At 39.1% G+C, this 25,649-nt stretch overlaps 1 protein-coding gene across 4 annotated transcripts in view; it reads left to right on the top strand.

The window, feature by feature from the left end:
* Positions 1-25,649, top strand: part of FAM3C (FAM3 metabolism regulating signaling molecule C) — a 54,042-nt gene that overhangs the window by 8,985 nt on the left and 19,408 nt on the right. For 3 of the 4 annotated variants that reach the window (XM_055590787.1, XM_055590788.1, XM_055590789.1), the window contains exons 2-5: positions 6,597-6,651; positions 11,493-11,597; positions 22,850-22,879; positions 23,514-23,637. In XM_055590787.1, coding sequence (XP_055446762.1) covers positions 6,639-6,651; positions 11,493-11,597; positions 22,850-22,879; positions 23,514-23,637 — 272 coding nt within the window. In that variant the 5' untranslated portion in view covers positions 6,597-6,638. Of the gene's footprint in view, positions 1-6,450; positions 6,470-6,596; positions 6,652-11,492; positions 11,598-22,849; positions 22,880-23,513; positions 23,638-25,649 lie in introns of those variants that run through there. The other variant, XM_055590790.1, reaches the window with a different exon arrangement.

The following is a 25,649-nucleotide window of genomic DNA, read 5'->3' as shown; positions in this document are numbered from 1 at the left end:
ATAATGAGCTTAATTTTTCTCCATTTTTTTTAATGTCTCCTGGGATCCTTTGAAAAACATTCCTGAGTCTATAGATTTATTCCTGTCTTTACTGTAGGTGGACAGCTTCATCTGTAGGAAAGGAAAGACGCCTTCCTTTCTTTGGAAGAGAATCTGTGATGTTGCTTCTCATTGAGTAGATGCTTCTTATGTGGAGAGCAGTTGATTGTGAAAATGTGTGGTGAACATGAATGGAACAGAGAATTCAGGGTTGTTTGATCGGTCCTTCCTCTCTACTGGTACTGCTCAGAGGTCCCATAGAAGCCATATGGGAATTGTATACTGCAGGCAGTCCAGCAAGAAATGTTGGCATATTAGAGCATGGTCAGGAAAGTTTTTAATTCCTCTATTTTAAAAGTTTTTTAAATTTCAATTTCATTTTTTTATTCCTTTACCTCAGGTGGCAAATTATGACTGATGGGTCTAATGGGTCACGAGCCAAGATTGGCTTTTGTATTTTTAAGTGATCAAAAAGAAAAAAAGCAAAAGCAGAATAATAGCTTATAATGTGAAAATTTTAATAAATAAAATTTTTTCTTTATAACACAACTGGGCCCATTTGTTTCAGTATTGTGAACAATTGTTCTCCAGTTATAACCACAGAACAGAGTAGGTTTGACAGAGACTCTGTGGTCCACTGGTGGCTCAGCTGGTAAAGAATCTGCCTGCAATGTGGCAGACCTGGGGTTCAATCCCTGGGTCCAGAAGACCCCCTGGAGAAGGGAATGGCAACCCACTCTGCATTCTTGCCTGGAGAATCCCAAGGACGGAGGAGCCTGGTGGGCAACATTCCATGGGGTTGCAAAGAGTCGGACCTGACTGAGGGGCTAACACTTTCACTTCGACACTGTGGTCCACAGAACTAAAGCATTTACCCTCTGGCCCTTTTACAGGAAGTTGCCAACACTTGCTCTGTTTTATTTACATAAATGCAAGTATTTTTTGCAAATAATTTTCTTTAAATACCATACTTGTATTTGTAAACATAATATTAGAATAATTTCCACTTGTGACTTTTAGCTGTAGCATTCTTTAGATTTCAGCATTGTGTCATTTTTCTCCTTTACTGCTCTGGGACTGAAAATTTCATCTATTACATTCTGGTCTTGAGGGGATCTGGGTTCTCCAGAGAAACAGAACCAATAGGAGACCATCTGTCTGTCTATCTCCCTGTCTATTAATATCTACCTTGTGTGTATGTACTCAATTGCTCAGTCATGTCTGACTCTTTGAGACCCTGTGGAGTGTAACCCACCCAACTCCTCTTTCCATGGGATTCTCCAGGAAAGAATACTGGACTGGGTTGCCATGTCCTCCTCCAGGGCATCTTTCCGACCCAGGAACTGAACTCGAGTCTCCTGCACTTGCAGGTGTATTCTTTACCTCTGCACCACCTGCATCTACCTACCTAAGATAAGTAACTATCAGAAGGAATCGGCTTGTGCAGTTGTGAAGGCTGAGAAGTTGCAGGATCTGTAGTCATCAGGCAGGAGAGCCAGTGATATGGTTCCAGTCTGAGGCCACAGGCCTGAGAGCTGGGAGAATTCAGTGGTATAAGTTTCAGTCCAAATCTGGAGGCAGGTGAAGACCTGAATATTCATTGAAAGGACTGATGCTGAAGCTGAAACTCCAATACTTTGGCCACCTGCTGCAGAGAACTGACTCATTGGAAAAGACCCTGATGCTGGAAAAGATTGAAAGCAGGAGGAGAAAGGGACGACAGAGGATGAGATGGTTGGATGGCATCACTGACTCGATGGACATGAGTTTGGGCAAGCTCCTGGAGTTGATGATGGACAGGGAAGCCTGGCGTGCTGTGGTCCATGGGGTTGCAAAGAGTCGGACACAGCTGAGTGACTGAGCTGAAACTGAAGATGGATATCCCAGCTTGAAGACTATAGGCAGAGTGAATGCTGCTCTACTCAGCCCTTTTTGTTCTCTTCAGGCCTCCCAACTGATTGAACAAGGCTCACTCACTTGGGGAAGGCAAATTGCTTTACTCTAATGTTAATCTCATCCAGTAAGATTCTCACAGACACATCCAGAATGTTTAACCAAGTACAGTGTCTGGGCACCCAGTGGCCCAGTGGAGTAGACACATAAATTAGCCATCACAAGGCCTAAATGTACTTCAAATCAACTTTTAGACTTTGACTTCTTTTCCCGTTGGTCTTCTGGAAAAGCCTTATTTCACATGAATATTAGAATCGTCTATTGATTTTCAGTTGATTTATTTAAAATTGCCGTCTGGGAGGAAACATTTTCCTCTACCCTTTTAGTTTCTTTTGGCTGGTCTAAAATTAACATGAAACAGATTAACAGAAAGTCAGAAGTTTAATAACATGAGTACATGGGGGAGACCCGAGAAAAATGAGTAACTTGCCAAAATGGCGGAAACTCTCCCATTAAATACTATCTTCAGCTAAAGACAAAAGAGAAGGAATATGAGGAGTAGTGGTTTGGGACTTCAAAGGGGAGGAGGGGGCAGTTCCCTTGGAGACAGAAGAGCAAATGTTTGGTAAATGTTTTCTGGGTCTTGCAGTGACAATGGGATACCTAGAGGAATTTCAGCAAGCAGATTTCGCTAGGTTCCTCGCTATCTATGCATCTGGTTCATACTATCATTATCTATGGTAATAGCTCCTTCTGAATAGACCCCCTATAAATTCTTCAGGCAGCAAAGGGGGAAGATCAGGATCTTTTTCCCTTGACTGTTTCCAACTGGAAATAATTAACACACCAAAGAGACCTTTGGGGTTGCAAATTTTGTTTCCATATACTGCCATTTGGCCATAACTGAGTTAAACGTGGATTGAATGGAGTGGTTCAATTCAGTTCAGTTGCTCAGTCATGTCCAACTCTTTGCAACCCCATGAACCGCAGCACGCCAGGCCTCCCTGTCCATCACCACCTCCCAGAGTCCACCCAAGCCCATGTCCATTGAGTCAGTGATGCCATCCAACCATCTCATCCTCTGTCGTCCCCTTCTCCTGCCTTCAATCTTTCCCAGCATCAGGGTCTTTTCAAATGAGTCAGCTTTCCTGATATTTTTGGTGTATAATTGTATTTTCTTCTGGTTTAATTGATTGTTGTTTGTTGGTATACTTCATTCTCTTGTGGCCTTTCTGTCTTGCACGAAGTGTTCTAATACACAGGCTTAGTCATTTTGACAAACCTTCAGAGCCCTCGAGTGGCTAGTTGGCAGCAGGGATTAGTGTTTCCCAGAGCAATTTGCAAAAGCCAGATTGATTGGCATGGAATTTTGTCAACAAGCTTCTTAGAACATGTCAGAGAGCTGCTGGGGTGAAAGGGAGGTGGAATTGTTTACAGTATCAGCTTCTTACTTACCTTTTATATGACCTTGAACAAATCTCTTGACTTCATCTATAATGCTGTAGGGTTGTTGGGAAGATTACATGAAATAAGAATGTGTGACTTACTCAGCTGTTTGCCTCATTACCTAGTTTTTGCTAACTGGCACAGCCTTACACTCATGGTGAATAATCGTTCTATGGCTTATTTTGTTGATGTAGAATGGTGCTCTTCTAATTCACCGGATATAGCTTTGAGTCCACTTCTCAAGGAAAGAATGACAGTATCATTTGACCTGTGTTTTTATCCATCATCCCTTAGAATCAGTTGACTGATTCTAAGACAGGGTCTGTTTATTCAGGCCTAATTTTAGCAAAACTCCATAAATTAAATAAAAGTAGATGGTTGGGCTAAATGAAATGTTTAAATTACAAGACATTTGAAGAAATCTAGTGTGTCAATCAGAGATCCTAATTCAGGCTCCCTCCTTCATTCCAGATTACTTACTTAGTGTTTATCCAGAATGGTGTTTCATTGGTCAGAGCAAGCACAGTGGCCCTGCTTGCAGTGGACTCTGATGGTTATGCGCTTTACACATTAGCAACCAATGATATGGGTAACCATTGATCTAATACACGGGAACTTGTTTTGACCTAGACTACACTTTTGGGTCGGGGGGCGGGGGGGGAGAGAGAAAAATATATTTCACAAATATACTATATATATATATTTTAATCTTTAAAAACACTCTCCTTCCACCCATATTCCTGTTTTGGTAAATGACTCTAATTTTTATATCTCTTTTTTTTAATGAATATATAAGAACAGTTATAAAATTCTCACCTCTTGACCCTGAATTAAAGAGCTCTGAATTTCTAGCAGAGGCCTTGTCCCCCCTTTTGATGTGTTGTTCATTTTCTCTGGACCTGTTGTACCTCCATTTGATTGTTGGAGATTCAGCCTGAGGTGAATACCAGACTCCATTAAGATGTTCCTTCCCCGGGACAATTCTCTGTAAATGTTTTGTTTGTTTTTAATGTCCTTCTAAGAAGACAAGTTAGGAATGGTTTGGAATTAGCACATTGTAAACAGATGCCCCTTGATTTGCTCTCACATATTTTCAGTATTCTTTCCTTATGCTGATCTACACTCTTGCATCATTAATTTGCTTCTTAAGCAAACTAAAAATGTGTTTGTGGCTGAGATTTGATGAGGTTTTAGAGATTTTATTAAATGTTATTCTCTGAGAAATTCAATGGAAAACATGAATTCAGCTAGACCATTGTAGTTGCTTATACTGTGGTCTTACTAGTGGGAAGTTTAGAAGCAGGCTGGTTAGGCAGACCAAATGAGGGGCAGTACATGAGGCAGTGATTGTAATTGCACAGGTGTGACCTCCTTGGCAGGTAATGGAAACCAAGCAATAGAACAGCAGGTGTCTGCTCAACTGGTTATCATACTCCAGAGAAATTATCCCAGGCCACATTCAGATAAAAGTGAGGATATTTTGCAGTATTAGCTGGGAGGAAAGGCATGTATGTGTGTTGTGAACATAGTGTTCTATCTTGCTGGAAGTCAAAAGGGGATTTATAACTAGTTGGGGTTTTCATTTGAGAAGCCAAGTTTTTTGCTTTTATGTGGTGGCTTGTGGCTACTTCAGTATCTGTTTCCTTTTAATGTTTTCCTGGCCTGTGGCTAAGTAAGTTGTTTAAACAGATGTATAACATTGACTTTTCCTATTATATAGAAGGTGTTCAGATAACTCATAAAGGAAAAGAAATCAATAATACTCAGTTCAGTACTAGTATAAATGTTGATATTTTCTTCAGGGTAGATTGAGCACAAGGAAGTGAATTCACATAAGAAACACTGGTTCTTTTTTTATGCTCTCCATCCCCACCCCCGATAATTCCTAATTGGTGAATAAGAAAACTGGATGTCTCACTTCCTTTCAGTGTCCTTCGGGGATCTGCTGTTGTTTTTATTTGAATGGATTGAATCCATTCTATGAATTACATGATCAGACAGCAACATTGAAACATCCGGGTTAGAATACAATCTGAAATAAAGAAATATATATATTTTTATGGGTGTACTTTATTAATCAAAATTTTCTTTTGAATTCTTTTCCTGTACAAGAGATTGAGTAAACTGTGGAAGGTGTCCAGCTGACCTTGAGCACGAATTTCCTATCAAACTCATATACTTGCTTTCCTAATTAAAAAAAAATTTTGCCTATCTTGAGTTACTTCTTAGGGGGGAAACACACAAACCTATACACAGATTTTTTTTTTCAGTACCTACTTCTTGTTGTTATTAGAATAATATAAAATCATAGTTTATTTGATGTATAACATACACTGTCGATAAGCATAATTGCTGGGGATATTTAAAATGGCATTCTATACGTCTAACTATGTTCTTTCACAAACTTATTTTGAAAACATGAAGAGGAAGAGGAACCCTGGTACTAAGATAAGGTGCCTTTCCTATAAGTGCTTATTATAGTGACACCTGAACTGTGTCCTCCTAAAAATGAAATAGCATCATATACTGGCGTGAGCCCTGGAGCAGGAGCGAGCAGACATAAATCCTCGCCCCATTTCTCAAGTAATTTGTCCCTGACTAGATAAGCAGCTTAAGTTCTTTGGATCTCAACTGAAAACTGAAGGTTTGGAACTAAATATCAAAAGTTTGTTACAGATGGGTAATCACGGAGAACAACAAAGCATTATCTTCTGTCCACATGCCTGATGGCAGGTTTTCCCGCAATCCTCAGTTTGGGAGCTGGGGGACAGAGTAATTTTAGATACACCCTCCTCTCAGGAACTTTTATGGTCCAGTGGAAGGAGGCAGGCCCAGTGCTAAGGGGTTTTTCCATTAAATTTTAATATTGGTAGAATATTTAGAAATATCATGACATCTATGTAGTTTAATATATACACTCCGAGGGCTTCCCAGGTGGCGCTGTGGTAAAGAACCTGCGCCAATGCAGGAGGCATAAGCGACCGAGGTTCCGTCCCTGGGGCAGGAAGATCCCCTGGAGGAGGGCATGGCAACCCACTCCGGTATTCTTGCCTGGAGAATCCCAGGGACAGAGGAGCCTGGAGTCCATGAGGTAACAAAGAGTTGGACATGACTGGAGCGACTTAGCCACACACACACATTCACTCCAAATTAAACTCAATCTAGGGAGGAAGGCTCATTCTACACCTAACGATACTTGCCTTTTCTTTTGATTTTAGGAGCTTATTGAATGAAAAGTGCCAGAGACTGAAAAACCAAACATGAGGGTAGCAGGTAAGATACTTAATTCAGTAGGAATGATTTTACTTCTTGTGTAACCTGTTTGTTTTGTGATGACTGAATGAGACTATAAAAAAAAATCATTTTCTATATTGAGTGCAACTGAATATAACAAACTAAATCATTATTTAGCCTTTTTACCTTTTCAGGTAGTTGGCAAATCACAAATGGAACGTTCAGTGGATTCTGTATAAGTTTTTGTGGGTTACTTTTGTTGAAATTATTTATGCTAAATATTTTCAGCTAGGTTTTTTAATGTTCATGTCCTTATACATTAAGCTTGTTTGTCTGGTTTCATGTATATGTGTGTGTGTGTGTGTGTATGTGCACCCCATTACAGCCACTGCCAGAGAAGACATTCACATTTTACACAGACACTTCCACTAAGTAGAGTGTGTCCATCCTAGGAGAGACCTTGTCATTTCTCAAAATCAAGATAGTCTTTCTTTTGACTATCATCTCATCAGTAAACAAAATATTCTTACAGGAACATCTCTAAGAGTATAGGTCTAAAAGTACATTACTTAAGCCCAGAATAAAGCAAGTTTCTCTTTCTCATATAATTCTGTGTTCATTCTAGTTGAAATTAGCTTTGTCATCTAGTCCATTTCTCTGATTCTGACAAATAATACCAAGGTTAATTGATGCATAATTATTCACTGAATGCTGATTTTATGTTTGGCATGCTTCCTAGTATTGGTCTCAAAGGGCCTACTGTTAATGAAGGAATAGGAAGATTAGCTTATTAGTTTATTGCTTTTAGACTAATTAATCTCTTCTAATTAAAAAAAAAAGACCCTGGTTGCTTTGAAATATCCTTATAGCCATTATTCTTACAGTGAGACCTTAGTAAATATTTCAAGTTTTTCTAGGTTGCTCTTGGACTAGAGCAATCCATGGCTGAAAGGAAGAGGGATTCTTGTGGGTGGAGTGGGAACTGTGGTGTGCTGTGGGTAGGCCCTTCCAAGTCCAGAGGTGGATGTTGACAGCTCTGGAGGAGCCCTTCTGCCATAGAAGGTCCATAACTATCATCATGGAGGTGCTGCTGGTATTCGCCTGCCTGCCTCTCAGGGATCTTTTGCTTATTCTCTTACCAGTTAGTTTCTCCACCTCCAACTTCTTTGTCTCTTAGAGCTTTTGTTTTCTCCTAGTTCTTTAATCAGTTCAGTTCAGTTCAGTCGCTCAGTCGCGTCCAACTCTGCAACCCCACGAATCACAGCACGCCAGGCCTCCCTCTCCATCACCAACTCCCGAAGTTCACTCAGACTCACGTCCATGCCATCCTCTGTCGTCCCCTTCTCCTCCTGCCCCCAATCCCTCCCAGCATCAGAGTCTTTTCCAGTGAGTCAACTCTTCGCATGAGGTGGCCAAAGTACTGGAGTTTCAGTTTTAGCATCATTCCTTCGAAAGAACACCCAGGGCTGATCTCCTTCAGAATGGACTGGTTGGATCTTCTTGCAGTCCAAGGGACTCTCAAGAGTCTTCTCCAACACAACAGTTCAAAAGCCTCAATTCTTCATCGCTCAACTTTCTTCACAGTCCATATCCATACATGACCACTGGAAAAATCATAGCCTTGACTAGACAGACCTTTGTTGGCAAAGTAATGTCTCTGCTTTTGAATATGCTATCTAGGTTGGTCATAACTTTCCTTCCAAGGAGTAAGTGTCTTTTAATTTCATGGCTGCAGTCACCATCTGCGGTGATTTTGGAGCCCCCAAAAATAAAGTCTGACACTGTTTCCACTGTTTCCCCATCTATTTCCCATGAAGTGATGGGACCAGATGCCATGATTTTAGTTTTCTGAATGTTGAGCTTTAAGCCAACTTTTTCACTCTCCTCTTTCACTTTCATCGAGAGGCTTTTTCTTTCCTCTTCACTTTCTGCCATAAGGGTGGTGTCATCCGCATATCTGAGGTTATTGATATTTCTCCCGGCAGTCTTGATTCCAGCTTGTGCTTCTTCCAGCCCAGTGTTTCTCATGATGTACTCTGCATAGAAGTTAAATAAGCAGGGTGACAGTATACAGCCTTGATGTACTCCTTTTCCTATTTGGAACCAGTCTGTTGTTCCATGTCCAGTTCTAACTGTTGCTTCCTGACCTGCATATAGGTTTCTCAAGAGGCAGGTCAGGTGGTCTGGTATTCCCATCTCTTGAAGAATGTTCCACAGTTTATTGTGATCCACACAGTCAAAGGCTTTGGTGTAGTTAATAAAGCAGAAATAGATGTTTTTCTGGAACTCTCTTGCTTTTTCCATGATCCAGCAGATGTTGGCGATTTGATCTCTGGTTCCTCTGCCTTTTCTAAAACCAGCTTTTACATCTGGAAGTTCACAGTTCACATATTGCTGAAGCCTGGCTTGGAGAATTTTGAGCATTACTTTAGTAGCGTGTGAGGTGAGTGCAATTGTGTGGTAGTTTGAACATTCTTTGGCATTGCCTTTCTTTGGGATTGGAATGAAAATTGACCATTTCTAGTCCTGTGGCCACTGCTGAGTTTTCCAAATTTGCTGGCATATTGAGTGCAGCACTTTCACAGCATCATCTTTCAGGATTTGAAATAGCTCAACTGGAATTCCATCACCTCCACTAGCTTTGTTTGTAGTGAGGCTTTCTAAGGCCCACTTGACTTCACATTCCAGGATGTCTGGCTCTAGGTGAGTGATCACACCATCGTGATTATCTTGGTCATGAAGATCTTTTTTGTACAGTTCTTCTGTGTATTCTTGCCACCTCTTCTTAATATCTTCTGTTTCTGTTAGGTATGGTTTCTTATAATTGAGTAGGTCTTGATTTAAAATTAAGTTCTGTCGCTAACTAGTTATGTGACCTTAGTAGGTAAGGGATCTAGATTTTTCACCTTGGTTTCCTTATTTGTAAAATGAAAATAGTATCTTGAAAGGCTGTGCAAATGATACTGTGCTTATAAAGCATTTAGCTCTGTAATAGACACTCAGTAAATGGTGTGTGTGTATATATTATATATATGTATATATTTATAAATATAATGTAGATAGTTTGTTTAACATAGGCTTATGTTTAGTTTGGTATGGAATTTAGTCTAGAATGTTCATATATTATGAACTTGGTGTTTTAATCATTCTAATATTCCAATTATGAACAGCCAAGTTTTCATATATCTACTTTAAGGAATAGGGAAAGATTATTTGCACATGCCCCTGATGCTTAGAAAATGAGATGTTTAGACTGTCATGTGACATATAATCTTCCAGCCCTTGGTCTTAAATGATCAAGAAGAAACATGCCACCTGTTAATCATTCATCTGTTTAGCAAACATATATTGAGAGTATGACATATGTTGAGAGAATGTTCAAGGCACTCTGCTAGAGCCCGTGAGGAAGAGTTCAAACCCAGTGGAATTTTATTTCCTCACATAGATGACCCGTAATCAGTCTTGAAAACAGGAGGCAGTTTTGGGAGCAGGAGAAGGTACAGCGCAGGAGTCAGGGATGGGAACTGATTAGTAGTTAGGCTTCCTCCTTGCTATCTCATTTCTATGTTTATAGAGCATCATAAGCCCTTCTGATTACCATCAGTTCATTCACTTCCCTCCCCTGTAAGGATGCGTTCCCAGTCATTTCAGGTTTATAAAATTAGGATGAACACAGCTCTTTTTTCCTCTTCCTTACCCATCAAGTTGAGTTTGGATAGTTTCTCTGAAGAATGTGGTGCTTTGCTATTAGTGACAAAGCACTGGGCTGTGTCAGGATCCCCAGGCTCCTATTCTTGTGCTGATGCTAAGAGAGCTGTAATCTTGGACACTTGCCTCACTTGGGGACTTTGTTTCCTCAAGGATAGTGAGACGACTGTTGATCCTTCACATCAGTGTAAATGAAATTTTTAGTAACCTGAGAGGGGAATGGAGATTATACAGAAAAATATTAGTATTGTTTCTGAATAAACTAATGAGATGTCTCTGAAATTCTAAGAGTAAGAAGATGCTGTTCCTTTCCGGTCATTTTCGTTTCTGTTTCTTTCTCATACTTTCACTTTCCAAGATTTGCTTAGCTCTGGAGGAGAAAAACAAGTGATGATTCATATTAAGCAGTTAATTAGTTAGTAGCAGTGCTATTTGTAAGGCACTCAGAAATGGTTAAAGATAGGTATGGAAGGCTAAGAGTGTTCACAGAGCTTACCATGTAACCATTTTATGAAGCAAATGAAGTAGGTGCTGAATTAAGTCCTGCAGGAGTGCGGAAGACATGTCTTAAACTTCAGTGTTAAGTACAAGGGGAGATATTATTGTTCCCCATACCAGGAGTACTTGTGTGCTCCACAAGATATGTGGGTTGCAGAGGACAGTAAACTCATTACCATTCACTTGAGAACTCCTTGCTGAGTGGACATCCTGTCCGTCGCCTTAGTGTCTCCAGAAGGGTCAGTGTTTCTGTGTCTTCTGTATCTAGCACTGCCCTTTATAATTGAAAACGACTGGAAGTGAGTCATCTCACAAACTTGGTGTTGGTATTCCATTAGTCATGATACTTTTGTGTAGTCAGTCAGAAGTTGATAGTGGGTCATTTTTTTTTTTTTTTTTTTTACATGTGAGAACTAAGCAGATGACTTAAAACAGTCCTGTGTCTAGGTTGCTAGCCAATCTCATACTTCCTTGATTAGCAAAGTCAATCAAATTGACTATTGGTATACTTTTTGTTGTAACTCAAGTAAAATTAAAATCCAAAAATAAATATTATTAGATATTTAATAGTCTTAGGAGTTTTAATATTCACTTATACTTTTCCATGGTAATGCATAATACAAAGTTCTGTGGGCTCATAAGTTCATGTTCAATTGTTTCTGCCCTCTATATAGGTGCTGCAAAGTTGGTGGTCGCTGTGGCAGTATTTTTACTGACATTCTATGTTATTTCTCAAGTATTCGAAATAAAAATGGATGCAAGTTTAGGAAATCTATTTGGTAAGTTTTTATTTTTTTCACCCTTTCTTGAATTTCATTTGTGATGAGATTGTCTTTAAATTTTTATGAGTTATCAACATTGAGTCACTCTACTGTTTAGTCTGTCTAGAAAAGAAAATGTAATTATATTGGTAAGTGCAATTCATTAGAATATTCTAAAATACACAATAGAAAATCTTACAATTAATTCGATATAAAGCATGAATCCTGTATTCAACATTTTGAATGTATTTAATGGGGCCTATTTTATGTGTGCCTAGGGATATTAATCATGGCATTTTAAATGCACATTCTAGAAGATATCACACTAACCCTCAATTAGCAAGTGATTAGGAGTCATGATAAAACATTTTAAATAGACATAGACATCCATCTTGCTTTTCCTACCCTCATTTTCTTTCTGCAGAATTTTTCTTTTTACCAATTTCTTTGATGCTGTGTTGTAAATGTCCCACTAAAAGCTGCCATTACTTAAAACTTACTTTGTTTTAAACAAAATATTTTAAGTTGATAAAATAAGTTAACATTTGAAATATTTGAATATGCTTTGGCTGGGCACTGTTTAAAGTATTAAAAAATTACTAATGAAAGGTCAGACTGTGAAACATAGAAACAGTGTTTTGACCTAGTGGGCAGAGATCAGATGAAACAGCCTATGGATCTCTGGAATAGTTCCTGAGTTTTGCTTTCCATAAGTTAGTATTTGGAAGGGATCCCCAAGACCTAATAAACTCCCTCTCATATCTAGTTTCAAGACTCCTTAAACCACTGTTTCTCTAATTTTTTTATGTCAGAGGAATCTCTAGGGAATCTTGATAAATGCAGGTTCTGGTTCAATGTCTGATTGGGGCCTGAGAGTCTGCATTTCAAGCTCCCAGGTGATGGCTGATTTCCTATCCAGAGACCATTTACTGGTATTGGGCTTTAGACAGTTCTGACACATAGTCCTTAATTTCTGTACGTATTTATTTTTATACATTTTCAGGTGACTTTTCTTACAATGACTACTTAAAAGTGCTTCCTTATATTGCACTGAATTCTACCTTTTATACTCCCAAGTAATTTTAGTCCATTGGTCTTACTTCTACCTGTTGGATCTCTCACATAGTTAAGCTGTGGTTGTTCTCCACCAGGCCATCTTTGTCTAAGGTTTTATCTTATCAATTTATGAAATCCTCCCTTTGAACCATTCTTCTTAATGTGCTGGTTGTTTTCCTCCTAACCGTCTATTTTTTGGCACACAACTTGAAATGAGGTATCCAGGCTCAAGCATAGAATAGTTGTTGCAAGTGTAGTGAGACATGTCTTGACTTCTGGGCTGTGTCCTGTTGCTGCAGAGGGCCAGCCTGGTTCCTTTGAGAGCACAGCTGGTTTCAATTGAAGGGTGGGGCGAAAACAGGGAAGGCATTTAGGACTTGTTCAGTGTTGCTGTGGAAGCAGTGTGTTGTAGCTCGTTCTTCTAAGAAAGGTTATGGTAAAGGAAGATGGTTATGGGATCCTAGCTCAAAGCTGAAGGAAGTTGAAGATTTTTTTTCCTTTTTGATGTAAGGGAGAGGCTTTGGCTTGTCTGTAGTCCTTGGGCAAAAAGTCAGTGAATTACAAATCAACGGGAAGAGATTGAACAGACAGAAAAGGTACAAATGAAAAATTATTTTGGGAAAAAATCCAGTTTTCAGAGAGAAGAGATTGGGTGAGGTCACAGTGTTTCTCTGGTTTGGATCATTGTCTCTAGTTTGGATGGTTTATTTGGGCATCTCAGAGATGTTCCTGTGTCTATTTCTCATCTTTGATATCTGCCTGTGTCAACACTGCCAGAGGGATTCTCTCAAAACTCTTGAACTTTCAGTATTTCCAGCTACTGCAGAGTAAAATCTAAACTCCCTACCAGGATAGCACTCAGTCCCAGCCTGCTCTTACCTTCCTGACCTGTACTTCCCCTCACCCACTTGCTCTGTCCATGTGCATGTGATCTATAGACACAGACCCTCAGCCTTTGTTCCTGCTGATTCCTTGTTGTTCAGTCTCGAGGTCATGTCCAGCTCTTTGCAACACCATGGACTGTAGCCTGCAAAGCTGCTCTGTCCTCCATTATCTCTTAGTTCAGTTCACTTCAGTTGCTCAGTCATGTCCGACTCTTTGCCACCCCATGAACCGCAGCACACGAGGCCTCCCTGTCCATTACCAACTCCCGGAATTTACCCAAACTCATGTCCATTGAGTCGGTGATGCCATCCAACCATCGCATCGTCTGTCGTCCCCTGCTCCTCCCGACCTCAATCTTTCCCAGCATCAGGGTCTTTTCCAGTGAGTCAGTTCTTTGCATCAGGTGGCCAAAGTATTGGAGTTTCACCTTCAGCATCAGACCTTCCAGTGAACACCCAGAACTGATCTCCTTTAGGATAGACTGGTTGGATCTCCTTGCAGTCGAAGGGACTCTCAAGAGTCTTCTCCAACACCACAGTTCAAAAGCATCAATTCTTTGGCACTGAGCTTTCTTTATAGTCCAACTCTCACATCCATACATGACTACTGGAAAAACCATAAACCATAGCCTTGACTAGATGGACCTTTGTTGACAAAGTAATGTTTCTGCTTTTTAATATGCTGTCTATGTTGGTCATAACTTTCCTTCCAAGGAGTAAGCATCTTTTAATTTCATGGCTGCAGTCACCATCTGCAGAGATTTTGGAGCCCCCAAAAAATAAAGTCAGCCACTGTTCCTACTGTTTCCCCGTCTATTTGCCATGAAGTGATGGGACCAGATGCCATGATCTTCGTTTTCTGAATGTTGAGCTGTAAGCCAACATTTTCACTCTCCTCTTTCACTTTCATCAAGAGGCTCTTTAGTTCTTCTTCACTTTCTGCCATAAGGATGGTGTCATCTGCATATCTGAGGTTATTGATATTTCTGCCAGCAATCTTGATTCCAGCTTGTGCTTCATCCAGCTCAGAGTTTCTCATGATGTACTCTGCTTATAAGTTAAAATAAGCAGGGTGATATATACAGCCTTGACATACTCCTTTTCCTGTTTGGTACCAGTCTGTTGTACCATGTCCAGTTCTAATTGTTGCTTCCTGACCTGCATATAGGTTTCTCAAGAGGCAGGTCAGGTGGTCTAGTATTCCCATCTCTTTCAGAATTTTCCACAGTTTATTGTGATCCACACAGACAAAGGCTTTGGCATAGTCAATAAAGTGGAAATAGATGTTTTTCTGGAACTCTCTTGCTTTTTCCATGATCCAGCAGATGTTGGCGATTTGATCTCTGGTTCCTCTGCCTTTTCTAAAACCAGCTTTTACATCTGAAAGTTCACAGTTCACATATTGCTGAAGCCTGGCTTGGAGAATTTTGAGCATTACTTTAGTAGCATGTGAGATGAGTGCAATTGTGTGGTAGTTTGAGCATTCTTTGGCATTGCCTTTCTTTGGGATTGGAATGAAAACTGACCTTTTCCAGTCCTGTGGCCACTGCTGAGTTTTCCAAATTTGCTGGCATATTGAGTACAGCACTTTCACAGCATCGTCTTTTAGGATTTGAAATAGCTCAACTGGAATCCATCACCTCCACTAGCTTTGTTCATAGTGATGCTTCCTAAGGCCCACTTTACTTCACATTCCAGGATGTCTGGCTCTAGGTCAGTGATCACACCATCGTGATTATGTGGGTCGTGAAGATTTTTTTTGTACAGTTCTTCCATGTGTTCTTGCCACCTCTTCTTAATATCTTCTGCTTCTGTTACGTCCATACCATTTCTGTTCTTTATTGAGCCCGTCTTTGCCTGTAATGTTCCCTTGGTATCTCTAATTATCTTGAAGAGATCTCTAGTCTTTCCCATTCTGTTGTTTTCCTCTATTTCTTTGCATTGATCACTGAGGAAGGCTTTCGTATCTCCTCTTGCTATTCTTTGGAACTCTGCATTCAAATGGGTATATCTTACTTTTTCTCCTTTGCTTTTCACTTCTCTTCTTCTCATAGCTATTTGTAAGGCCTCCCCAGACAGCCATTTTGCTTTTTTGCATTTCTTTTTCTTGGGGATGGTCTTGATCCCTGTCTCCTGTACAATGCCATGAACCTCCATCCGTAGTTCAACAGGCACTCTGTCTATCAGATCTAATCCCTTAAATCTATTTCTCACTTCCACTGTTTAATCATAAGGGATTTGATTTAGGTCATACCTGAATGGTCTAGTGGTTTTCCCCACTTTCTTTAAGTCTGAATTTGGCAATATGGAGTTCATGATCTGAGCCACAGTCAGCTCCCAGTCTTGTTTTTGCTGACTGTATAGAGCTTCTCCATCTTTGGCTGCAAAGAATATAATCAGTCTGATTTTGGTGTTGACCATCTGGTCATGTCCATGTGTAGTCTTCTCTTGTGTTGTTGGAAGAGGGTGTTTGCTATGACCAGTGCATTCTCTTGAAAAAACTCTACTAGCATTTGCCCTGCTTCATTCTGTACTCCAAGGCCAAATTTACCTGTTGCTCCAGGTGTTTCTTGACTTCCTACTTTTGCATTCCAGTTCCCTATAATGAAAAGGACATCTTTTTTGGGTGTTAGTTCTAAAAGGTCTTGTTGGTCTTCGTAGAACTGTTCAGCTTCTTCAGCATTGCTGGTCGGGGCATAGACTTGGATTACTGTTATATTGAATGGTTTACCTTGAAAATGAACAGAGATCATTCTGTTGTTTAAGAATTTGCTCAAATTCATGTCCATTGAGTCGGTGATGCTATCTAATCCTCTCAACTTCTGCCATCCCTTTCTTCTTTTGCCTTCAATCTTTTCCAGCATCAGGGTCTTTTCCAATGAGTCAGCTCTTTGCATCAGGTGCCCAAAGTATTGGAGCTTCAGTCAGTCCTTCCAATGAATAGTTAGGATTGACTTCCTTTAGGATTGACTCTCCTTACGACTCTCAAGAGTCTTCTCCAGCACTCCAGTTCGAAAGCATCAATTCTTAGGTACTCAGCCCTCCTTATGGTCCGCCTCTCATATCCATACATGACAATTGGAAAAACCATAGCTTTGACTCTGCTGATTCTTTACCTACACATCTTTCTTTCTCTCTCCCCATCATCTGTTAATTGTTCTCGTTTTTCAAAACTGCACGAGTGCTCCTTTTTGGGAGAAATGGTATTTGAGTCTCCCTCTTTCCCTGTTTGATTGTTGCTCCTTTTTGTAAACTGTCAGTTCTACTGCTTAGTACTTATATCTCAATTTGCCCTGATTTTATTCTGCCATAAATTATAGAATTTCTTTTCTTTTATTCTTTATCATGTATTTGGCTTTCCTTACTGGAGAACAAATGTTGGGAGCAGTAATGTCTTGCTGACTCACCCGGCATCTAGCACCAGATGCTATAGATAGTACATGCTGATTGAATGGAAAATGAATGTAGATAATTGAAGATTAGGACTTTTGTGTAGAGAAAGAGTGTTTTCAAAGTAGGATTTGTTTAAGGCTGTGTTAGTTGACAAGCCCCTGATCATCAGCTGTGAACAAACACTGAGCTACTTTAACTAAGGCAGTTGTCTGTATTAATTTTCATTTCTCCTAGTGTTAGGAACCTGCAAGTTTTTATTGTATGTGTTTTAGCTATTTAGTTTAGGCATTCTTTGGGCAGCTGGTTTATTTTGATGTCATAATTGAAGTTGTACTCTGTATCCATCTACACAACCTTATTGGATTCCAATCTATTGAACTGGTGAAAATTTAATTTGTGTGGTTATTTTTAATTCTCATTTCAGAATAATTGAGTAAAAATGGAGATATGGTTGTATTTGTCATTTGTTGAGCATCTAACTTAAATTTAGCTTGGCATTAAGATTGTTTCTATAATCAGTATTTTGAGGGCCTCATGAGGTTAACTGTAGTTCTTTGGGTGGTGAATTTTTCCCATTTTTCAATTTATTGATTTAATAACTTACTTGATAGTTTATGTAAATTTACATTTGAGTTGATTATATAGTACTGTTTTAGAAAAATAAGACAAACATTTCTAGAAAAGACAAATGAAAATTTTCCCTAAAATTAGTTGAATGTACAAATATAAATTGTGATTTTTTTAAGCAATCTTTAACAAAACTTTTTAAGATAATTATAGATTCATGTGCATTTGTAAGAAATAACATGGAGAGATTCTATATACCCTTTACTCAGTTTCCCATTGGTAACATCTTAAATTCCATACAGTATCACACCAGGACATCAATGTGGGTACAGTCTACCAGTCTTATTTATGATTGTGGCTTAATACAGGATTAGTTTTCAACATGGATACTTAACAAAAACTTGCTGAAAGTAGTCCAAATTATTTTTACATATATTGTTGCCTTCAGTCCTTACTATTCTATTAATTTATTTTTACCTTTTAAATTTAAACCATTGAAATAATATATATGTAAATCACTTGAGCTATTATTAAAAACTAAAGTACAAAATAATTATATTAGATTTCTTTAGCCTGACTCATTGAAAGACATTCACTGAAAAAAACAAGTCAGAAATGTTTGTTGTTTCCTTGAAGTGAAGAACTGTATATATTGAAAGACATTAAGAATTAAAGCCATCAAGGTAGTTTGAGGAATTAAGTTTGCAGAAAAGGAGGTATTTTTGTGTTTGTATGCTGTGCCCATACTCTATAACCATCCTGTTTGATTTATGAAATGTTACCTGTTTACCCTCCAGGTGTTAAAAATTCTCAGAACTGCAGGCCAGATAGAGGACTTTTGCTTATACATATTGGATAAAATTAGTTTTAATCTGAAAAGATGTTCACAAAGGCTTTTTTTTCCCCTCCTTTGAGCATCTTCTCCCCTTACTCTTACACAAATTAAATGAAAGTAATTTGCTCAAAAGTCTGATGATTAAGAAACATTTACCCCAGATTGTGTCCCAGTAAAGTTTTTAAATTGAATGACATTATTATTCATTTATTAATCTCTCTCAAGTTTCCCAGTCAAACCAGTTTGATCATTTTAGAGGCTCATCTGTGATTTTCCTTCTACCTCCTTTTCATCAGCCACACTCTTCCTTTGAATGTTAGTAGGTTATTGATATCTCTAAGATTTCTCTCATCAGCCCTCTCCTCATTTTAAATCCTCTCTTTGCATGACCTCATCATTTGCCAGTTTTCCAGTTTATATCTTCATCCCTGGTCTCATTTATAGCCGGCTTTTAGACTTCCACCCAGGTCATCTCAAAGTATCTTAAAATGAACAGGTCCACAGGGAACTCAGCAGCCATCCAACATCCTATCTCCTCGCTAGATAACAAACATCATGAGTGAGAGATAGTGGTTTTTTTCTTTGGCTCATGTGAATGGATGAAGGAATGCTTCTAAAGGTGGATGTCTGAGAAGTAAACTTGATTCCTTCTTTTACTTCATGCCTCCTTCAGATCTGTTCCACAGTCTCATCAGTGTTGCCGCCTTAGTTGTTCTGAGCCCGTCGACTACTTTCAAACCCACAGTCACTACCTTTGTTTCAGCTGCTACCTGTTTTTTACCTGGATTACTTAAGCAGCGTCCCGGTGCTTGTGGACTCATCTCAAGTCTTGAACCCTCTGCAGTCTATTCTCCATTCTGCAGTCAGAAGAATGGTCCTGAAAGCTCCCTATCCTGGCTTCCAGCTTCTCAAAGGACCAGTGGTTTTTGTACCTGTGATAACTAGACCTCAGACTGTCCCATTTCGAGGGGAATGCAATATGAGTTTGCCTGCTCGAATGAGATATGGCTTTGAAAACTGATTCTTATCAATGACTGATTATGGATAGGACAAATCCAATCGGTGAACCTATCTAATGTCAGTTTCTTTCTCTTTAAAACAGAGGTGTTAGTGTTAGTTGCTCAGTCACGTCCAACTCTTTGCAACCCCTGGCTTCTCTGTCCGTGGAATTCTCCAGGCAAGAATACTGGAGTGCGTTGCATTCCCTCCTCCAGGGGATCTTCCCAACCAGGGATCGAACCCCAGGTCTCCTGAACTACAGGCAGATTCTTTATATTTTAGCCACCAGGGAAGCCCCAAGGTGATGAACAAATCAACAGTACATGATAAAGTACTTGACAGAGTGCCCCATGTATGTGAATGAGCTGTTATATTACCCATGTTCTGATCCCACTGTCTTCCACGTATCTTCCTGTCATAAGTAAGGTATACAAGCATTCCTGATTTGAACAGTGTTCTAACACCTGAGCCTGATAGTGTATGTTTGTTTAGGTCTAAGTGAAATTGAGACTTTCTAGTCTACATGCTCGGAGAAGGCGATGGCACCCCACTCCAGTATTCTTGCCTAGAAAATCCCATGGACGGAGGAGCCTGGTAGGCTGCAGTCCATGGGGTCGCGAAGAGTCGGACACAACTAAGTGACTTCACTTTCACTTTTCACTTTCATGCATTGGAGAAGGAAATGGCAACCCACTCCAGTGTTCTTGCCTGGAGAATCCCATGGACGGGGGAGCCTGGTGGGCTGCCGTCTATGGGTTGCACAGAGTCAGACACGACAAGCAACTTAGCAGCAGCAGCACCAGCAGTCTACATGCTGTTAATCACGGGTTGCTAGTTACTCTCTGATTTTCATTTTCTTATTTACAAAAGTGAGAGCTTTGGACCAGATGGTATCTAGAATTTATCTTTCCCTTTTATGATATAATTAAGGAAAGTGAAAGAATGAGCCCAGCACCTTCATTTACTAATTGATCATTTTTTATTTCCTTCAAGTCTTTGTCCTTATCCATGCATGTTCTTAGTACTCACAGATAAAGTTTATTTTTTGCTTTATTCCATGCATTAAACTTTTCCCATGTGACTGCATTGCCTTTATTACTTCAGTGGTACATAGTATTCTGAGTATTCTGTAGAGTTGATGACCTTCAGTTACTTAGTCATCTTCCTGTTTTTAAACATTCGTATATTATTTTAAATCTTAGCATTCTTTTCTGTTCTCTCTTTCAGTACTGGTTTTACAGGAAATTCACAGTTACCGAAACAGTACAGAACTAAAAACTGTCTATTTATAGTCAAACAGCTGGCAAGCATTTATGACACTACATGCTTATTAGCCAAATCCGGAAATGGCTATCCACAATACTGTTGATTAGCTGTATTGTATTCTCAGGTGGATCTAATGGTAAAGAACCTACCTGCCAATGCAAGAGACTGGTTCAACCGCTGGGTCAGGAAGACCCCCTGGAGGAGGTCACGGCAACCTGCTTCAGTATTCTTGCCTGGAGAATCCCATGGACAGAGGAGCCTGGAGGACCCTAGTCCATAGGGTCTCAAAGGGTCAAACACGACTAAAGCAACTAAACACACATAGCATGGGCTAGGATCAAATGTTAGTGCTTTTAAGAAGCTCTAAGTGTAGATTTCTAGGTTAAGATCTACTGCATTCAGGTTAAGATTGATCAGGAAATTCTGGCTTCCTTTAACTGATAAATGATTTTTTTTTTAAAAAACCCTCTTAGTAATGACCTTTTTTTTTTTTTTTTTTTTTCTAATTACACCTAGTACATTGTGATTTTAGGGAAATTAAACCTTCCTACCCTCACTGGCCCTCTTGTGTTTTTCCCACCAAATCTCTCAGCCTAACCTCTGAGATAGATTCATGTATATTATCCAGGACTTGATATGCATATGTATATAACACCATACAGCAGCAACAATTTTTAATAAGGCCATATAAAGGGAACTTTGAAATACTGTATGATATCACTCACATGTGGAAAAAAGATAAACTCAGAGAAACAGAGGTGAAATGGTGATTACCAAGAATTGGGAGAGGGTGGAAGTCATGAGGAGATGTTGCTCAAAGGATACAAACTCCCAGTTATAAGATTATTAAGTTTGGGAATTGAATGTACAGTTTAGTTCAGTTTAGTTCAGTCGCTCGGTTGTGTCCCACTCTTTGCAACTGCAGCACCCCAGGCCTCCCTGTCCATCACCAACTCCCAGAGCTCACTCAGACTCATGGCCATCACATCCGTGATGCCATCCAACCATCTCATTCTCTGTCATCCCCTTCTCCTCCGGCCTTTAATCTTTCCCAGCATCAGGGTCTTTTCCAATGAGTCGGTTCTTCACATCAGGTGGCTACCGGACTAGAGTTTCAGCTTCAGCATCAGTCCTTCCAATGAATATTCAGGACTGATTTCCTTTAGGATTGACTGGTTGGATCTCCTTGCAGTCCAAGGGACTCTCAAGAGTCTTCTCCAACACCATAGTTCAAAAGCATCAATTCTTTGATGCTCGGCTTTCTTTATAGTCCAACTCTCACATCCATACATGAAAGTGAAAGTGGAGTCTCTCAGTCATGTCCGACTCTTTGCTACCCTATGGACTGTAGCCCACCAGGCTCCTCAGTCCATGGAATTTTTCAGGCAAGAGTACTGGAGTGGGTTGCCATTTCCTTCTCCAGAGGATCTTCTCAACCTAGGGATCGAAACCCAGGTCTCCTGCACTTCAGGCAGATGCTTTACTGTCTGAGCCACCAGGGAATCTCACAAATCATCCATACATGACTACTGGAAAAACCATAGCTTTGACTAGACGGATCTTTGTTGGCAAAGTAATGTCTCTACTTTTTAACATGCTGCCTAGGTTGGTCATAGGTTTTCTTCCAAGGAGCAAGCATCTTTTAATTTCATGGCTGCAGTCACCATCTGCAGTGATTTTGAAGGCCCCTGAATAAAGTTTGTCACTGTTTCCATTGTTTCCCCATCTATTTGCCATGATGTGATAGGACCTGATGCCATGATCTTAGTTTTCTGAATATTGAGTTTTAAGCTATTTCACTCTCCTCTTTCACTTTCCTCAAGAGGCTCTTTAGTTCTTCATTGCTTGCTGCCGTAAGCGTGGTGTCATCTGCATATCTGAGGTTATTGATATTTCTCCCGGCAATCTTAATTCCAGCTTATACTTCATCCAGCCCAGCTTTTGTACAGTGTGGTGATTATAGCTAGTAATATGATTGGGATTTACATTTATAATAACTAAAACTAAAAAAAAAATGTAAAGGTAAAAGCAAAATGCTCTATCAGTAATAAAATAATGCCCCCGTAATTCCTCATGATTGTTTGTAGTAAATTAGGTAGCCTAAAGTTACTTTCTCACTTTTCCTCTAAAGTAATATTCATGTTTTATTTATTATATGCTAAGTAATAATTCAAACACATTTAATAGACCTATTACCTCTATACATGTTAAAAAGTGATACTTGCCAATAGCCTTATTCTTTCTAACAAAAATAACTTTTTTTTCCTTAGCAAGGTCAGCATTGGATGCGGTTGTACGTTGTAAGTATTTCCTCTCAATATTTTACATATAGTTTATTCTTTTTCTCTTAAGTTATAAGGAAACTATTTGATTGGATAGCTCAATATTTTGGGTGTTTGTTTATAATGGATATTTTGTTCCATTAATGTTTTTTAACTTCAGTATTTTAAGTATAGAAAGTACGTAAAAGGAGAATTCCTAGCTAGACTTAGTTTGTGAGCAGATATTCAGTGATGCATCAGGCATATGTGGAGTGGAAATGAAGAGTAACAATCCCAAACCTCCCACATCCTGGCTTTGTAAAATAAACCTTAAAAATAACTAGATAAATTATATTTGCCCTCAGTGAAGATCATGTTACTTGTTCCATTTGTATTCATTTTTAGTTTGTTTCCTAGGAGATTCTGTGTGTGTGTGTGTGTGTGTGTGTGTGTGTGTGTGTGTGTGTGTTTTGAGGCTCTTTGAAACTCTCAGGAAAAAAAAAAAACTAGCATGTAGTTTGAAATATATATATATATGTGTGTGTATATATATATATATATATCTTGGTGTTTGCATAATGCCCTTTGTGGTTTGAGATATGAAGCAAACTAAACAGAATCTGTTGACATTTTTTTCTTTGGAAAAAAAAAAATTTTTTTTTTCTCTCCAAAGCTACAAAACCTCCCAGATATAAATGTGGAATCTCAAAAGCTTGCCCTGAGAAGCATTTTGCTTTTAAAATGGCAAGTGGAGCAGCCAATGTGGTGGGACCCAAAATCTGCCTAGAGGACAATGTGTAAGTGCTTATCAATTTGGAAGTATAAGGTGCACTATTAAATTTTAGCAAATTGAATCTGAGTTTATTGGATCTTTTGAAAATGTATTGGGCATGCCTTTACTAAAGAAAAGTGATTTCTATTTCCATCGTGCAGTTTTCCCCATTCATTTAAGGAGTCTTAAAGTTCTTAAATTTTGTATGAGTGTGATAAGAACGTAGCATTTATCCAGCTTCATGTATAGATGAGAGTTTTCCTCTGAAAGAATTTTCTAAATCCCATCTGATAGTCATAGAAACAGATGGCTATTTCATTTTGATTCCTAAGTAATAGGGGAAAAGTTAATTCATTTAAATTAATTAAAATTAAAGTTCACTTCCTTGGTCATACCAACCATATTTCAAGTGCTAATAGCTACATGCAGCTTGTGCCTACCCAATGTAACAGCACAGGTAGAAAGCGTTTCCATCACTGCAGAAAGTCCAAGTAGGATTATTGTTGTCAACTAGACTGCCCTAGATAATGAATGCTTTATCTTACAAACCAACATTTCTCATTTTAAATGTTTGAATGCTGCCTGCTGAAGTGTGAAGTAGCCCAGTAATAACCTCAAGTCTGTCATGGCCCAGAACTGCTTGCCACTAAACTGAATGGTTTCCTTTATTGAGATGCTCTGCAAAGTATACCTTTTCGGCTTTTTTAGTCTCCTACTTCTGTGTCACTTGTCGTGAAGTTCCTGGATTAGAAAAATGTTCTTTGACCCACTCAGTCTAAAGTTGGACACCTCCACCTCACTTCACTCACCCCCATCAATGTTCATCACGCCCTTGCCATCACACATGTTCTGGGCAGTGTGTAGCATATTTTCTAATTATTCTAATTATCATTTCTAAGTTCCTGGCTCTGAAGTCACAAACCCTGCTTTTTGTTGGTTGCTTCTAATCAGGTCTTGTCTGAAAAATTAGATATATGATAGGCTTTACATAAAATAATATATGTGCCATTTAATTATATAGAGTAAAGAGTGAGGTAACTTTATAGATAGGAGGAAATGAGGCAGTTTTTCCCAGCTTTTTGTCTTTTCTTTTTAATATAGAAGCGCTAACATTTTTATTCTCGCCCCTCTTTTCAGTTAGCTGTGTGTAGGATTTAGCCTCTTAGAATAAAACTTTTACTGTAAAATTAAAAGCTTGAGCCAGGTGATCCTAAGGTCCCTGCTCATTTCCTTTATCCTCATGCTGATGATAATCCATTGTTCACCAGTCCTCTGATGTCTCATAATAGTCTTGCTTTACTGAATTGAAAGCATTTGGCTTTTCGAAGTTTGTAGATTTTGCATTAAGTAACATCCTTCCCATTACCTTAGAATGTTCCATTCCCTCTTTTCACCTTGTTTGGAGATATTTGATCCTGAATAATAAGTAGGAAGTTCTCTTAGAATGCCCAGCCCATTCATGACAGGCTATCTTCATATTATCTCTGCCCCCTTGAAGCATGTAAGTTTTAATTCAAAGAAGAGATTAAACTAGTAAATAATAACAGGTTGTCTATTCACAGATTATAAGTTTAAAAGAAGAGAGAAGTGTATTAAGCAGTGGAGTCTGGTAAAAAAAAAAAAGTATTGACTCAGAGCCAGAGAATTTGGTTCTAGCATAGTGGGCATGTCATGTAGAATTTATATTTCAGTTTGTTTAACCATAAAACTGAGACAGGCCACCTGTCCATCCACTTTTCAGGAATTATTCTGCCATTCCTGTGAGAGAGTGAATAATTGATGGGATTTTATAGTTATGCCCCCGGCCTTGAAATCTAGTCCTTGAAACAGGGGACTGAACTATTGACCAGGGATCCCTAGTAGAGAACCGGTAGGGACAATTCAGTCTAGTGCTTTCTTTCCAGTATGTTCTAATTCTGTATTGATTTTTCCATAAAAATTTTAAAGAAGTCTGAATTTTCTTAGCATCATTCATTCCATCCACTTTTTATTCAACAGGTATTTACTGAGCACAGTTCCTGCTCTCATGGAACACAC

This window comes from Bubalus kerabau, chromosome 8, assembly GCF_029407905.1.
Source record: "Bubalus kerabau isolate K-KA32 ecotype Philippines breed swamp buffalo chromosome 8, PCC_UOA_SB_1v2, whole genome shotgun sequence".
NCBI lineage: Eukaryota > Metazoa > Chordata > Mammalia > Artiodactyla > Bovidae > Bubalus > Bubalus kerabau.
The sequence above is the reverse complement of the archived record's forward strand: the minus strand, read 5'-3'. Positions and strand labels throughout refer to the sequence as shown.